The following is a 17,416-nucleotide window of genomic DNA, read 5'->3' as shown; positions in this document are numbered from 1 at the left end:
TCGCTTCTACATCGTCAGAGACATGGAGTCTTGGTTCAATCCCAGTCTTAGAAAATCAATTTTAGAGATACCCCAAAACGCCTCAGGGACCCTAGTGGTAGTAAGGTCAAGAAGTTATGTTACCGTGGTCGTACACGAAGTTCATCAGAGATTATTTGCATTCCACCAATATGGCATACTGACAAATGAGCTCGCTTTCTGCAAGTGTGGGCATCTGCACGTCACATACACTGGTGATTTTTTTTGGATACACCGATTTTTTTTTTTGAGGGGCCTGATTGCTGATGTGTAAGTAAGATATCCTTGAATGCGAGTCAGTCAATCAACAAAATGAACTGGGGTCGAGATTTCGAGTTCAGGATTAAGTGATCTTAATTGTGTTCCCATTGCAAGTCAAATGAAGCTATGCTAGTACTGTGCCTTTACTGATATTCAGTACATATTAATAAGAAAAATTACAACGAAAACTAAATACCACATTTCCCAGCGAATATATCTGTGGAGGTGAATCGGTTAATTAACACACATGGAATCCTTAGTAACGACCAGTCTGGTCAACATTACATACGTTGGATTGTAATTTGTGTTGCTCAGCTAATTAATACCAAATGAAAGAAATTGAATAATTGACACGAATAATTTTGTTGCTCAGTGATATATGAGATATACAGGAATGGTGTACATGTACAAATGCTGCATATGTCCAGTGAAGTTCTGTGGTGTAATTCTTCATGAAGCTGTAATCTTGTAGAATAAATTTAGAGGTGTGGAGGGGCAAGCGGGGTGGGTGAGTGTAGGTAGTGATTAAAATGCTTGGATGTGCCTTGAGGAGTTGGTTCAATCCCAGCCTTGGATTCGATCAATTCCCCGATATATTTTTGAGCAATTTTTGAGTTTAACGTGTTTTTTTTGTTGTTGTTGTTGTTGTTTTTTTTTGTTTGTTTGTTTTATTGGGGTTTAACGTCGCTTTCCACAGTATTTCCATCTTGTGATGGCCATGTCTCCTTGTAGATTACATACAATGCCTGTCTGTAACGCCATGCAGAAAACACGACACGACACCCCACGCTGTCACCTTATACTAATACAATCAACAACTAGCCTATTCCTCTAGTGTTGAGCACCAAGCGAGATAGTACCAACATTACCTGTGTGTGAAGTCTTAAACACGGCTCGATTAGGCGTTGAACCCCGGATCTATCGTTTACAAGGCTCTGCGCCCCATCCACTACGCCGCCGAAACACTAGTCAAATTTATCCCACAGTGCATAAGAGAAAGGTTTTTTTTGCATTTGTTTCCTAAATAATTAAATGTTGCCAATTAGTTTTAAATGCAACAATCATTTTGTCAGTATTTGATTGTTTATTATGGATTCCCCAGACTTTTCTTTGTATATATATATATATATATATATATATATATATATATATATATATATTATATAATATTTATATATAATATTTGTCGTAGGCCTATAATGTTTGCTCAAATGTTCAGTTCAGTTCAAATGTGATGCGTTCATCACTTCATAATAGAAAATAACTTGCTATCACGAAGACGAAGACGATTGAATGTAACTCTCAGACTGATCAGCAAATGGATGGTAGATAAAGACCTACTGAAGAATTACTTGTGAGTAGTTTTCAAGGAGACGCATGTGTTTTCAAAGATGAATTTTGGCGGGGTTACTTTGCTTATCTGTTAGAAGATAAAGCTAATATATGCAGTGCTTTATGAAGGGTTTCCATCTCTTTATCTCCTATGTGTGAGGCTGTTCGGCGTGGATCAGAAGTGACACACTGTCAACTTGTAATAATCATTCATGTTGAGCCATGAACCGGCGCATAATCAACTTGTGTATTGGCCTATCGCCTGTCGCCTACAACACTCGTGTTATTGAGATGCGCCTTGTTTCAATTCTCAGTGCGACACGAGTCACGCGTGTGAAGTTCCGGGGAGAAAACAGTTGAAAATATCACGCACAGTTTGACCCTAGCTTGAAGGCGAAAACAGAAACAACGTCTAGAAGAACAAAAAAAAAAAAGGCTTGGATATCACAAGAGCCTGGTGAAGAAATCATGTATTTTATGACATATCTAGAAGTATACTGAGCGATAGCGTTTGCTAGACTTAGCCTGGTCACAAGAAGTCAGTGGACAGCGGTCGTTTCGGCGGGGCGCCCCGGAACAAGCATAACTGCGATTGGCTTATCGTTTGTAAAAACACGCCTTCTGTTCCCGGCCATACACACACACAGTCTTCACACAGCGCGCGTGTGCTCTTGGGCTTTTGTATCGGGAAACGGCAACAAGCAGCGAGACTCTTTTTTTTCCGCAGCACGATGGATTCTCCTCTGGGCGGCCAGGCGCACAGTCAAGCCGATACCGTACCGTCAACCCCTGCCCTACCGTCCCAGTCTTGCAGTCCGCCCATGACGGGACAGGCAGGAGGCAGTATCGGCCCGGGGGGCACATCACCACCCAACTCGGGCAGCCACACGACGTCGGTAGCGTTCTCGATGAATCATGGACCTCACAACATAAATATCAATAACAACAATATTTTGGCTTGCAAGATGCAGGCAGTGAAAAGCTCCACGTACAGTTCACCCCCGCCAATGCCGTCAAACCCGGAAAACAACGTGTGTAAGTTGATAGAGTACCGTGGGGCCAAAGTGGCAGCGTTTGTTGTGGATGGGCAAGAGTTGATCTGCTTACCACAGGCGTTCGAACTTTTCCTGAAGCATCTCGTGGGAGGGCTACACACCGTGTACACGAAACTAAAACGACTCGATATCGTACCTGTTGTGTGTAATGTCGAACAGGTGAGAATCCTGCGCGGACTCGGAGCCATTCAACCAGGTGTCAACCGCTGCAAACTACTCTCATGTAAAGACTTTGATGTCTTATATGAAGACTGTACAAATTCCAGGTAGGTGGTATTCACTAATTATAAGTTCGGTCAGTTACCTGCATGTAGGTGATACCCCCTATATAAGTAACACTTGTTTTGTTTGATATCCACAGTGTTCAGGTGTGCAATGAATAATGATCGCACAAGTGTAAATGATATTCTTGACGCCAATCAAATAAATAAATCAAATCAAATCAAATGTAGATGATTGTTATGGACAAAGGTTAAAGTAGATTGTTGTATGTAATAAAGGTATACTCAATATTTAATCAAATTTGGTGCAAGAATGTGTACACCTACTTACTGCACATGTGTACAATTCAGACTGCTAGAAATAAGCTCTAGGCCTATGTAAAGTTCATTTAACAGATGTTGTGCTGGTGTAACTGTAACCGGTCTGAAGTTTACAAAATACTTTGAGGGTGATCATTTTCATTGATAAACTGGAGAATTCCATGTTGATGAATCCTTAGCAAGATATTGCAGCAGAGAATTCTTTGATCAGATATTTCCCAGACGGAAATGTTTTTTTAATTTCTTTTTTTCATTCTCCGGAATCAGACTTTCTCATTGTGCGTAATTAATTAAACTTATCAGCCACAGATTATCAGATATGAAAACAGGATTAAATGATTTTTTTGCGTCTTCTGTGTTATTTAATCAGAAAGGATGTAGTGTGCATTTTTTCTTTGTTTTTTTTTTGTCTACCGCTTGTTTTTTTTTTTTTTCTTATGTTTGATATACCCATACTTCTGTATGTCATGTATCCCTGTTTCTTTCTAGCAGTATAGACAAGTGGTTTTATTTTGTCAATAGCCTTTTGTGGCCATCCTATTATAAACATGCCATGACTCCTCAGGTGGGCTGCTTCAATTTTCAAAGTGGAAACTAAGGCAATAAAATTGATAAAAGGACAGATGAAAATCTTGTCTTTTGTCTTGAATTAACATTATATCATTTGACAGATGGTAAACATTGGATGTTATATACATGTACTATGCTAGCTACCCTTCCAGGTAATCTAATCTTGTAATCAGAATTCAAAAAGGGACACTTTTGTTAACTGACACTCAAATGCGTGAAAATAGCATGATTCAATGCCCTTATTAGGAGTGTCGTAAAAACTTATCTAATCTGTTCTTTCCTAAAGGTATTGTACAGCACACCTCATTTTAATCTCTCTAAGAGATATAGCTTGGATACTTTATAGCAAAGAAGCAGTAGATATATTTGGTGAAGTTTTTGCAAGTAGCATAACTTTATGCAGAAACTAAAGTATTGCGATAATGTGAACGGTGTTGAAGTGTTCTACAACTTTCAATTTCCTTTTCTAAACTCACAGGCTATACTTTTAAATGGTATATTCCGGTTTTACTGCCTTTTTTGTTCAAGGTGTTAACTGTGTAAAAGTGACAAGTAAGCCAAGTTGAAAGAGGTCTCTTTATGTCAGATAAAACATCAGGATAGAATTTCGTTTTTGAATGAAAGCTCCAGTTCTTTCGTCACTTATTCGAGTTTATCATGGTTTTGTGTCAAAGATAGTTTCTGGTATTGAATTACCTATCTTTGATAAACAGTGTTTTTTTCTCAGGCAGCTGAATCTTTGGCTAGAAGAATCCCTTTTTGCTAACTGTTGTCTCTTTTTAAAAAGAATAAAAGAAATGTATGTTAGAATGAATGAATTTGTAACGTGACAAGGTTGAGTGCTTGGTATGCGATGCATCATCTTCATGTGCTTTATTTGGTTTGGCTTAGAAATTTGCGACAGAGAATTTGTTATAGTTTTATGGCGTCTGTAAGGTTAACTCTTTCAGATTCATGGGGTCAAATTATAAGCCTTCACTGCTGGGGCAAACAACTTTGCCAAATTACAAGTTTTAGAATCAATGGAGTGAGAGAGATGTAAATCACACCTAAGAAAACAATTTTAAGATTTTTGGAAGAGGTATTTAAAGTTGCTGATGTGAATCCAAACTGAGAAGTACTTGTCATTTGGCTTGAGGTGTCTAATATATGGTTTATGCCTCTACACTGACACAGACTAGAGAACGTGTGACAGTCCTTTTATTCACTAAGTTCACTCGTCTGTATAGTTATTGGAGAAAATAATGCAGTGCTTTACTGAGTGAGAGGCATTCAGCAAAACCATGCAGTCATGCTTCTTACAAATAAGGGCTTTTTCAAAGGGGTTTATTTCATTTGAAAACTGAACAAAATGGTATATTAACACAGCTGAGTAACTGGATACCAACAAACTGGTTTGGGATTGTATCACTGGCAGACAACTTTTAAATGGAATCTTTTATTATCCTAAAAAAAAAAAAAAACGAAAAATGAAGAGCAAAAAATGAAAATATTGTTGTTATGCTCGTACGATTTGGTGAAATCATGTGATTGCTCTGTGTACACATGTAAATTAAAAAAAGTGCAGGCCTACTTCATGTTTGCAACTGATTTCTTGTGTAAACACTAATGCTTAGATTGTGTCAAGAGCACTATTCAAAAGTGTTCAAGCTGTATACTATAAAAAGGTATACCACAAATAAGTTTATTTGAACACTTTAAAATTATTTGTTTTTTTTATTTATTGATTTATTTCTTGACATACATTAATGTAGGAAGTGTATTCCTGGTCGATGAATCACTGTTTTTTGAAAGATAACTCTCGATAGTACAGGTGCAAGCTTTCTTTTGACACAAATCTTTTGTTGCGTTGAAAAATGAATGGCAATTGTAGCAGACTAAAATATAAATATCTGTACGGTTTCTTCATGTAGGTTTTAATCTCTGTTGACTTACACACTTAAATATTTACATTTGTCTTCTTGAGGTCAGCTGCATTTCATGCTTGTTTGAGGGGATGTGCAAGAGAATTTCTGCTATTGTGAAATTTTGGATCCATGATTAAGTAATATCTGAAAAACAGAGAAATAAAGTAAAGTGACAAAACAACTGAATTGTTTAGCCTTAAAAATGTTTGCACATAAATATTTGAGGATGAATTGAATTAAAAGAAAGAATTATATTTTATTCAAAATAATGGTGGAGAAAACAATTATTCCATTTGAATTAATTAAAATTTATTTTCTAGAATTTGATATACATGTACATTTATTGAGTTACTATTTTTTTACTGTGAAAATTTACATTATGCTTTCATATTCTCATGTTCATATATAGTCATAATGTGGCAGGGCCTGAAAACCTTGCAGTTCCCCTTGCCTTCGGTTGCAGTGTGAAATCCTAGGATGTATAAGAACGTTTCATAATTTGTCTTTCATTTTGTCAGCTTACATTTGAAGACAAAGTGGTGCATTAAATTTTGCCATTTTATTAGTCTCGTAGGATTTATTTGAATGTGGATTATAAGACAGCTACGTCTTCATATGTTTTTCCTTTTAAATTGTACTTTCCTCTAAATCCTTTGATAACTTCTTTTACAAAACCTTAGTGTAATTGACTGTACACATGTCTCAATAACACTTGCATAATTACCACAACTGTATGGTTTAAGTGATGTAAGTTTGCGGCACTGTAAACTTATTAACCCTTTTTCTCCAAAAAATAACCATAGACTTGACAGCAGTTGATAAAGGTAATCCTATAGAAAATGCAGTACTAATTGTGAGTCACAGCTCACAAGAAAAAAAAATCAGAAAGGATGTAGCATAAAAAGAAATTATTTTGATGGATTTGTGATTACATTTGTGAAGAAAAAAAACCCCACTAAGTATATTTATATGTTGCTTTTTTACCTTTATCTGTGTAATTAATTTTTGAGTGGATAATAAAAAGAAGTGTGTGAATAACCTGTGAGAAACTCTAAGGGAAATCAGTTTGTGCCTCTTTCTTATTAGCAAATTATCGTGATTATAGTGTGGGTGTAAAAAATGTTTTATTTTGTCTTCAGAGGTAAGGATATGTATTAAAGAAGAAGTGATAAATGAGTTTTTTGTATATCACTATATATACTTATGTAGTCTAACTTAAGATAAGCATGTCTCTTCCTACAGTGCACTTGTTGTCAAAGTTAAAAGCCAACTAGAACATAACTGTTGTTTTTGAAAATTATAAAGGTTCAAGCTTATATGTAATCAGAACATTTAATGATCATGACGATTTTTAATATTTTGTGAAATCCCATAGAAAATTGGAGATAATTGTACATATATATACTTTGCCTAAGAACTTGAAATGTTCAGACAAGTATCTTCCATTAAAGTAAAATGCAGTAGACATTTTTAACAACAGGCTGTCTTTATTTATGTGGCATTTATTTTTCAACCTCAGAGAAAGGTGTTTTTATCATTTACAAAATCACTAAATGGAGTATATATGCAACTGTTTATATTCTGTGTGACTCTTTGATGGAATGGTTTTGATTATAGCCTTGTTGATTGACATCAGGGACATGAAAGGCAAGTTAGGAGACAGATCTCTGATGAAGGGGACCATGTTGTTGGGGTGGGGTGGGGTGGGGTGGTGTTGGGTGAGGTGCACTTTAAGTACCATCAGGTGACAAACATCAGATTTTTGCCCATGGGTTGGGGAGAAGGAGAGAGGAAGTCGTAGCTTGTGTGACGGATGGGCACAGCCATAGGTTAATAATAATAACAAGCAATGAATTCCAGCAGAATTAAAATCTCTTTAGTGATTTCCGTTAGCTTCTGGATGAACATTTGGTGCTCACTGAATGGCTATTGGCTATTTTAAGAATACGGGGGTTTTGTCTCTGGTAAGGATTTTTATGGTATATGGATGAGTCTGTCATTTTTATGTCACAATTTAAATATACATTTTGATCCACTGCACAAGTTTGTAATGATGAGTTTTGAATGAATGCATAATCATGGTTTTGAGCGATTATTGTACTGATTTAATACAACAATTGAAAATAAGCAAATATATTGACAGCCCAAATAATTTATCAGATTTACATGCAAATGATTATTATTGTATTTTATTTACTTTTTTCGGGGCCGTGGCTCAGTTGGTTAGCGCGCTAGTCCAGCGTCATGACCCCGGGACCTCTCACCAATGCGGTCGCCGTGAGTTCAAGTCCAGCTCATGCTGGCTTCCTCTCCGGCTGTAAGTGGGAAAGTCTCTCAGCAACCTGCGGATGATCGTGGGTTTCCCCCGGTCTCTGCCTGGTTTCCTCCCGCCGTAATGCTTTGATATAAGCGAAATATTCTTGAGTATGGCGTAAAACATCAGTCAAATAAATAAATAAATAAATATTTACTTTTTTCAGAAGATTGTAATAAAGTTTGTCCATCACCTGGTAAAGGATGGTGGTGATTTGAATTTACTCTGCAACCATAAACCAAACTGACATCTTTAATCCTACATAAAACAAACAAATCAATAAATAATTGCTCAGGTGTTTTTTATAGAAATTATTCTAGTCACTTAGCATATACATTTTGAACTCCACACTCTGTGATTCACTAGAGGTCAGATTGGAATCTAACAGTTCACTGGTTCAAATCCCAAGCTTGTCGATTTTTGTCTGTATACCTTTTGATGAGTCAATCCGCTTGATTCTATTATTATAGACAAATTCACACCCGTGTTGACATCTGTTTTAAGATTGTTTTTGGTTCTCACAAAATTATAAACATTTGTAGATAGATTACAAATGGGGTGGTGTTGGGTGGGGGGGATGAAAGATTTAGATTTTATGTAATTGTACATGGAGGTTACAGTGTTAGTCGCCTGGCACCGTTGATATCTGATTAATTTTTAATTTATTTTTATAATTAATTTTTCGTGTTTTTCTGCATGAGGTTATATGACTTACTGACTTACTACAGAATGTGTACATTGATTAAATTGGATGTGAAGGCACCTATGAATTGTCCTGGTGAAGTTTTCGATACCAGACTACATGTGAAATGTATGTGACTATGTTACAAATGTGAGAGTCTGAATCGCTTTTTTCAGTTTCTTCAAATATCAAGTATTTGTATACATAACTGTCTCAAATGTAAAATGTATACATTTTTAATGTAAAGATATGTATTTTATATATAAGGTTTTCTTTTGGCATGTAAATATAGTAAATGATACTGTTCACACCTATAGATGTATATATATATATGTACATTTTCTGTAGGTCTATATATTTGAAAGATACCGGATTTATGTCTCACCCTCCAAGGTCACATATACATTTATTTACCTGGAGAATTTGACCCTTAAGTGAGACTCTCAGATTTTCTGTTTGTGGCAATAAAAAAATTTCTTTAGTCACCGGGTTTAATATCGGTGTCTCCCAAGAGATTTAAATGGGCTTGAGTTTGTCTGTTCAAATAGAGGGCTTGCCAAGTATGTAGGTTTTTATCTGTGACTCTAGATGGTTGAGAAGCTACAGGGAGATGGCAGAGAAATGAAATCCCAGATCGTCCTTTGTTATAGCACCAAAAATATAGGTGAAGAGTCAATCAAAATATTAATTCGCAGGATTTTACAGGTGTGTGGTGCTGGTGACAGCTTAAAGCGCTTGGTTTATATCCCGTCAGGTTTGAAGTTCTGTTTACTTCTCACATTGCATTGCTCATAACTGTCAGGGCTCAGGAAGATAAATTGATATTTGCATACGACAAAATTGCCATTTCGACAACCCGTGCCATTTTAATGTTTCCTTTGCCAAGAAGTCTTGAACTCTGCAAGGAAAACAGAATTTTAAGTGTTTGATTTTTTGTACTGTTTGCTTGATTAAAGGAGAGGTTTGGAAGATCTTCTGGTCTCCCAACCAACGTCGCTATGTGGGGGAGCTTGCAACAGAGGATATATTCTTGAGATCAGATATTGTAGGGAAGGTAGAGATAGAGAGAGGTAATTTGACAAAACGATGCCCCTTATTGAATAGGTAAGTGGGTATGTGAGTGTAATCAGTTGGCATTAAGTGAATTCCAGCAGGTATGGTAGAGGTGTGTTAATAACTCTTATCTGTATGTCTGTTCATAATTCTTCACAGAAGATCACAGACCTCTCTTATCATCCAGAACTCCTGTATGTGCCCAGGGTGGGCAAGAAGAACGAGCCTGCACTACTTCAGGTGCTAAGCTGTCTTTCAACGAGGGACCATTTTTGTGAAATTACTTTAGATTTAAATTTAAAATTTTAAAGATGTTTTGAACACAGGCCTGTGTATTCAGTGTTTAAATAAATATGGTTGCATCCTTACTTGAGGGACATTCCTGGTTTGAATTAAAGTGAAACTGAAATATAAGAAATTAAGGAAAGAATTCTTTAGCTCTTAGCAGATTTGTTTCTTGTTTATTGAGTATTTAAGTGTACTGATGCATATTAAATCTAAAAAGGAAAGAATAATTTTTAAAAAATAGCATTTTAAAACTTACGTCTTGTTAATTTCTCTAATTTATTCACCAAATATCAGGCTTAAAGTTGGATTCAGTCAAGATGTTGAAACCTTGACCAATCAAAGAGCTGTTTGTGAGACTTTTATTTGCACAAAGTAAAAAAAAAAAAAAAATCAGGAGGCAAAGCTCAAGTTTCTGTGTTGCTTTTCTGGAGTATTTGCCTACATGTTAAATGAGTGCTTTTAGAGTTTTAAGTTTAGCTGTTTCTTTTTTTTCTGCTCAGTGGCTGACAGATGTAACTGAAACACTGAGACAGTCTTGTTAAAGGGCTGTGAAGGAAACTGTCAAGGGATTGCGTCTGTCGTTAACAACCTCTACGCCCTCATCCACATTCACCCCTCTCCCCCCCACCCCCTCCAGCACACACAACCCCATTCGCCGTGTAACTATTGATCTTTGTGTGTCTGGGTTCCAGACAGATTCAACTAAAGCAACATTTGGTCTTCTGCATGGAAAACAATGCTCTGTGGTTTAATTGTCATTAAAATCCACATCTTCTGCGTCCCCAGTTGATCTTCATTGGAAAGAACAACCAGAAAATTCACGCATTTCAAACTCCATCTATTGTTTCTCTTTCAACCAGTCTTTGATAAAGCTCTGTATCTGTCTCGTAAAAAGGGAAGGGCGGAGAATAGTTAAAGTCTTGCATGAATTTAATAATAGCTAGGAAAAGATCTTTACAGAAGGGACATTCGGTGCTCTGACAACTAACTTTTGTTTGTGTCTCCAACTTTCAAATGAAAAAAAAAGAGCCTCTTCTTTTTGTAATTGATGAAAGAGAAAGTATGAAGTAATTGTTAATCTGCACAGATGGAATTAAAGCTCGGAGAGATATCAGACAAGCTCGTTTCCAACATTTGACATTGACACATCTGGTGTGAGCAGAATCCAATGAAAGATAACTCACACATAAACTTTCTCATGAATTATTAATCAGCATCTAGTTTTTTTAGAAACATGTTTTGTTTTTCATGCAGATTTATGTGTATATGAAATGAAAGGTCGTGAACTTTCATATATACATATTTACATCTATGTTTGAAAGGTATATTTCACACAAATGGACTCTAAAAAGGATTCCATACACTTTAATAGAATACTTCCAGATACATCACAGATACATCACGGATTCATCACAGATACATCATGGATACATCACAGATACATCACAGATACATCATGGATACATCACAGATACATCACAGATATCACAGATACATCACAGATACATCATGGATACATCACAGATGTCACAGATACATCACAGATACATCACAGATATCACAGATACATCACAGATACATCACAGATTTCCAAACTTCATGAAATTCCATTTTTATTGTTATATTGTGTGTTCATTTTATTGAATGCTTGTTGGTTACAAAAATTTCTATGAATTTTTCATTGATTGCTTTAAATAATTTAAGATTCTAGATTAGGATTTGAATTGCTACACAACATGCACATAGGTTTAAAGTATAAGTGATGTTTGCATAAGAGTCAGAGTTAAAACTTTTGGCAGAGTTCTTTAAAGTTCTTTAAAACTGTTATACTGGTGTAACAGATTTGCAGAAATCCTGACCTAATGACTTCTGGCTTAAGGTTCAGAGTGAGTTGTTTCTGATTGAATCGAAAATGGCCTTGTTTTGACCCTGATGACAGATTGTCTGGCTCTCAATATAGTCTCCAGGTTCATATTTTCCGTCGTTTGCTGTTACGCTTCATCAGAGAATAATGGTTGTCGATAATGGATTCTGTGTTACCCCAGCAACCATTATGCTTGTTTATGTTCCGCTTTTACTCGCCAATTGAGTTTTCAATTCATACGCCTTTCAAATTCTAAAACATTTAGCTCGATCGAGTAGATGAAGGTCTGGTTTATTGGTGTGATTTAGTGAGCAGCAGGTTAGAGTAAACTCGAGGGACCCTGTGCTAAGGGGTTGGCATTGTCAACATTTTGCAAGCATATTAAAACATAATATGTCATTCTAAACAATGACTTTCAGTGGTCCGAATAGATCTAAGAAAATCTTGCCAAACCAAAAGACTTTGTTAATAGAAGCCAGTCAAGTGTGTTGATTATAGTCAGCTCCTATTAAAAAGGGGAAATGGAACATGGCCATTTTTTTTTCTTTTCTTTTTATGATCTTCGAAAGACGTGGACGTTGAGGAAAAGGAATAAAAACTTTATTAAGTTCTGTTTTCTGCACGGCGACAAACCACAGACATTATTATGAGCCATGCTTGCACCGTCCAATTGCATCTGGCTCTTACTTCCGCCAATGTGTATGTCACAATAGCATTTTGTTGTGCTAAGGCACATAGAACTACATTGTTTGGGTGAAGGCCCTCTAGCTCCCCTTCACCCCTCTACCCTCCTGCCATCCCCCCTCTACCCTCCTGCCATCCCCCCACCCACAGCCATTTCCACCAGCCGCAATTCTCCTCTCTAAAGTATATGTATATATACACATATATTAAATGTAAGTGTAGCCTCTACTTTCATTGATCAGCCCTTTGTCATCCACGTGGCCTGCAATCCATCAATAAATCTCATTTCCACAGCTTACACCACCTGTATTTAGATTTCTCTTCGCTTTAATTCCTGGTAAATTACTCCTTTTTTTCCATTAAAATTCAGCCCGTATTATTTAAAGCGGTTTTAGCCTGTCCTTGACAGCCTGCCTTAACAAAAGACGAGTTTTGTGTAAATATATAAGAGAAAGTGAACATAGTAGTCTAGCGAATATTCTTTGGTTTCTTTGTTCAGCTGCTCGCCAACGATTGAGAGGTCTTCATGATATATTATTAACTATAGATTGATGAATAGTTCTTTTCTTTATATTCTCCTTTTTTTCTTCTAACTCAACATGGTAATGTATATAAGTTCTTTCATCATTGTACGAAATGATGGCTGTTATCAGTAAATTAGAAAATGACGCTGTTTTTTTTCCTGTCAAATGTTGAAATTGAATGTGCATTTTAATTGGATAAAAAACCTGACCAGAAATGACATATTTGCATGTCATGATGATATATACAATAAAATAAATTCAAAAAAGTCTGGACTGTTCAACACATTTTGTTCACACAAGAATCACTGCTTCACTAATTCCTCAAACTTTTCACCTATGAAAGAGCAACTTCTAGTGCAATTTATGCACTTTCTTAATTTGTTTTTGGAGGCAAAACTATATTTGTTGGATTGGCCAATTTCAGGGCTTCACAAAAAGTATAATTTATCAGTCCACACAGAATAATGCCTTCGGAATAAGCTTAAATAAACACCTTGCAATCATGCAAAAATGTTGAAGAATTACAGTAACATTATTCTATTTATGCAAATAAAAAGTACATTTATCCTTGAAACACCATAGTTTATAAGCTCGTCATAATACTCTTGATACCATAATGTGACAGAGATTAACAAGAGGGTTGATTTTAAATGCTTGAAACCCTATTTATCTTGCACTGGTAGAAAGTTTGTCAACTGCAGTTTCAAGGAAGGTTCGATCCATATAAAAATAAGAGAAAGTTTTCTGTGTAGAAAGCCCTTCTCCTGGGCACACCACTCATTGTCCCACTTGATAGTTGGTTAGACGTCAGCAGTTATACGATAGCTCTGACTGATCATCAAATGCGTTTACTCTGCCCTGTTTTATTTGCCCCACAATTCTGCTTAGAGAAAGGTGTATAAATACGAAATAAAAGGTGCTCATGGTTTAGTGCAAACTGAAATGAAAAACAACTCGGGTGAAGTTTACACGGATTGACCACATACCTGGCCACCCATACTGCGGCCTTAGTTACCTGGAGTGGTGGGTTAAACCTGCACTTGGCACCCCAGGGGCTGGGGAAACACAGGTAAATAGCACTGTGTTTGTTACTGATCACAACTGAAGTAAAATCAATCTTAAGTTGTTTATTCCTCTAATTGCTCAACATGACACTGCTCCGCTTTTAATGTACAGGCTTAATAGAGTGTTAATTGTGTCCGTGTGGACAATTGTAATAGACTCTGGGTGTTTAAATGTGTGCTCACATGGTTGTGTCCCTAGTCCCCACCCACCCTGAACCACTCAGACCCCAGAAGTACCCTGAGCAAATAGACAGAGATTAGGAGAGGTGAGGGATTGATCAGCCTCACTAACCTCCTGGCTTAATCCCTTGCCTTACTGCACCACCGCTCCTCTGACCCCCTCCCCCCAGCGTACACACGCCCGACCCAGTACCCATCCACAAGTGTTAAGAGAAAAGTTAAGAGGCATGACAAACAAGGTTCCCCTGTTGTCTGTTGAATGCTGGGTTTTGTTTGGTTTGTTTGCAATCCTCTTCACACATTCACTTGCTCCACAGCATTGTCCACTGTCTTTGACCCCCACAGTCTCCGCTTTACCATTCCAACACACCTAAACAATTCCCGCTGTTTGGCCTGAAGTCTACCCCCCATTTAATTTGTTAGAACACTGAGATGTTTTTTACTCTGTATAACTTTTAAATCAATGCACATTCACAGTTAGTGTTGCAGTTGTACACACTCACTCATATCATCATGCTCGAATTCTTCCACTTAAGTTTTCATTCAAATAGACAAATTTAGATGCAGTTAATTTGCTGTGAAAAATACATAAAATATAATACACAGTGTATCTTTTTGTTAATGTTTACCATATCATAGAATGTAACAGAATCACATACTGCTCGTTACTAATTGTTATTGATTAATGGAGAAAATGGGGGTTGGGGGTGGGGGGTGGGGGCGGGGGGTGGGGGGGAAGCTTAAATAGATTATTGTGAAATCATTAACATGTATATGTATGTGAATAGAGACACCATTAGGCATGAGATGTGAAAAGTTCGGAATCAGAGTATTCACGGGAATTCGGGCTTATTTTTCTTGATAAACAATGTGCTCAAATAGAGTAGACTATTTAGATTCTCCAAAAAAGAAAAAGAAAAAAAAAATAAACAGGAAAAACACATGTCTTCAAATCTATTTCTGACGTGTAACAAGAGAGTATATTCTGTAAACGATTATTACTGAGTGTGAAAGTTTGACAAGATTTAGTGTCCCCAACTTCCAAATGCTGGCTTGAAGGGCATTTTCTGTGGGTATATATTCACGACACTTTGTAGCGCCCCTTGAGAAACATCCAGCACCAACTGTTTCACCTTGGGTTCACCCTGCCAGGCCGTGAGAGAAATCTTCAGTGCTAACTTCTTTTATTGTTGTCTATTGTATATTGCAGTTCTTTGTGTTTATGGAGGGCCCTTTCGGCCCACAGTCAGGCTGTTGATTTTTGCCTTGGCATTGTGTGAAGTTTCAACAAAAAGAAGAAAAGAAGAAAATTGCCGTGATATTAGTACTCAATTTTCCCTATAACACTCTCTTTTATCCACTGGCCACTTGTCCCGAATGTTGAAGGGTCGCAAGACGCTGTCTCCCTCGGCCGTGCTATTTTAATCTATGTATCATTGTCCTTGCTACTGCATACTGCATCTCGGCAGCTGACTTTATTTTAAATGGTAGATCTAAAACCATCCAATGTTTTTTCCCTAAACACTCGGAGGCATTTTCCGAATATTCACTTACCACTGTTTCTCTTTCTTTGAATCCATCTTATTATTTTCTCCACGCTAGTTTGTACTCCGAGCCTTACCCCCACCCCTCCTCCCTTCCCCCCCTTGTTTCAGTGGTAGGTTCAGATGTGGAAAAGTGATATCTCCCTTACAGAGTTTGATGCAAATCAAAAGAGAAACGCTTTGCCATTCTGCTGTTTCAAAGCTGGGGCAAGGGGGTTTGTTTGGGGTCTTTGTTACCCGGGGTTATACCCCTGTAGTGAAGAAACCTGAATCCCAACTCCATAGAATCTCTGCGCATTTCACTATATTTTTCCACCATTCTGGTTGCATTTCTAATGAAAAGGTTTGTGGAAGATGAGAATTATAGCAGATGGTGGCTTGGAGAAATAAGATAGGTTTGAATATACACACCTCATTGTCTAACTCCCAAGAATATTCTTCAATTCTCTGTTCGGAAACTCGATAGTTTTCTACATCGTTTTTAAACCTGCATGCAAATAAAACTGTTAAGCGGGCAGATAAATGTTATTGAGCACCATATACATATATATTACTGCTCATTATAACTGTTTACCATGCAGCGTCATGCAGATAGATCATTTCAAGATATCTCCATCTATTTAAAATAAATATATCAGAGAAATGTGATATTAAGTTAATATTTATTTCAAAATACCATATGCTTTGTGTTTTACTGTATTTTATACCAAAGAATATCGGCTTAATACAGGCCTATATCATTTACTTGTAGAATGCCTTATATAAATTTTCATATAGGTTTCTTTAAGAGATAGGTGATTTCTACGTCTGATCATTATATTTGTACCTTCTGGTACATGTCGGTGGATGTATACATGTATGTTATATTAAGTGCCTTTTTTCACATGACCTGGACAAATTAAGTTCTTTAGATAAATTAACAGTCCATTTATTATCCTAACGCAAAATTAAAAAGGCCTGTAAATATCTTTATTAACCCCTCCACCTCTACCTCCACCTCCACCTCCCTCCCAGCCACGCCTCTCCCTCCATCTCCCCCCCCCCCCCCCCCACACACCCACCCACCATCTGCATTCATTTCATTGTACGTTCTTAACATTTCACTATGTGGTTATACTATAAAAATTTGAGTCCAAGGAAAAAATTATATGCAAATCAAATGTTGATGAAAATAAAGCATATTTGCAAATGTACTGATTGGCCATAAGTCAAAACTAATTACCCTATTTCTTCAACCTTTCCAACAATTGTTGTGTCCAAAATTTTGGAATATTCTTTGAGAACTGTGCAGTGTGGAGAAATAATTTGCTCAGTTTTATGAAGCTTTCATCTGTAAAGACACAAACAAATTATTTTCAGAGTTCTGCTCATGATAACATGTAGGCATAAATTTCTTTGAAAAGATTGCTATAATCTATGTGAAACCTTAGCTTTCTTGTTTTCGAAGTTTTAATCTCCATGTATGGCAACATATATGAATAAAACATATATCTTTTACATGAATTCAAATACATATGCGGTATACAGCTGCATC

The 17,416-nt window shown here is 36.7% G+C and overlaps 1 protein-coding gene across 1 annotated transcript in view; it reads left to right on the top strand.

The window, feature by feature from the left end:
- The first annotated feature begins 2,309 nt into the window (after positions 1-2,309).
- LOC135473882 (dachshund homolog 1-like) overlaps positions 2,310-17,416 on the top strand; it is a 70,504-nt gene continuing 55,397 nt past the window's right edge. The window contains exon 1 of the mRNA XM_064753808.1: positions 2,310-2,932. Within this exon, the coding sequence (XP_064609878.1) occupies positions 2,343-2,932 (590 nt within the window). The 5' untranslated portion in view covers positions 2,310-2,342. The remainder of the gene's footprint in view (positions 2,933-17,416) is intronic.

The sequence above is a fragment of the Liolophura sinensis genome, chromosome 8 (assembly GCF_032854445.1).
Source record: "Liolophura sinensis isolate JHLJ2023 chromosome 8, CUHK_Ljap_v2, whole genome shotgun sequence".
NCBI lineage: Eukaryota > Metazoa > Mollusca > Polyplacophora > Chitonida > Chitonidae > Liolophura > Liolophura sinensis.
Note: the sequence above shows the minus strand (reverse complement) of the source record. Positions and strands in the feature narration are given on the sequence as shown.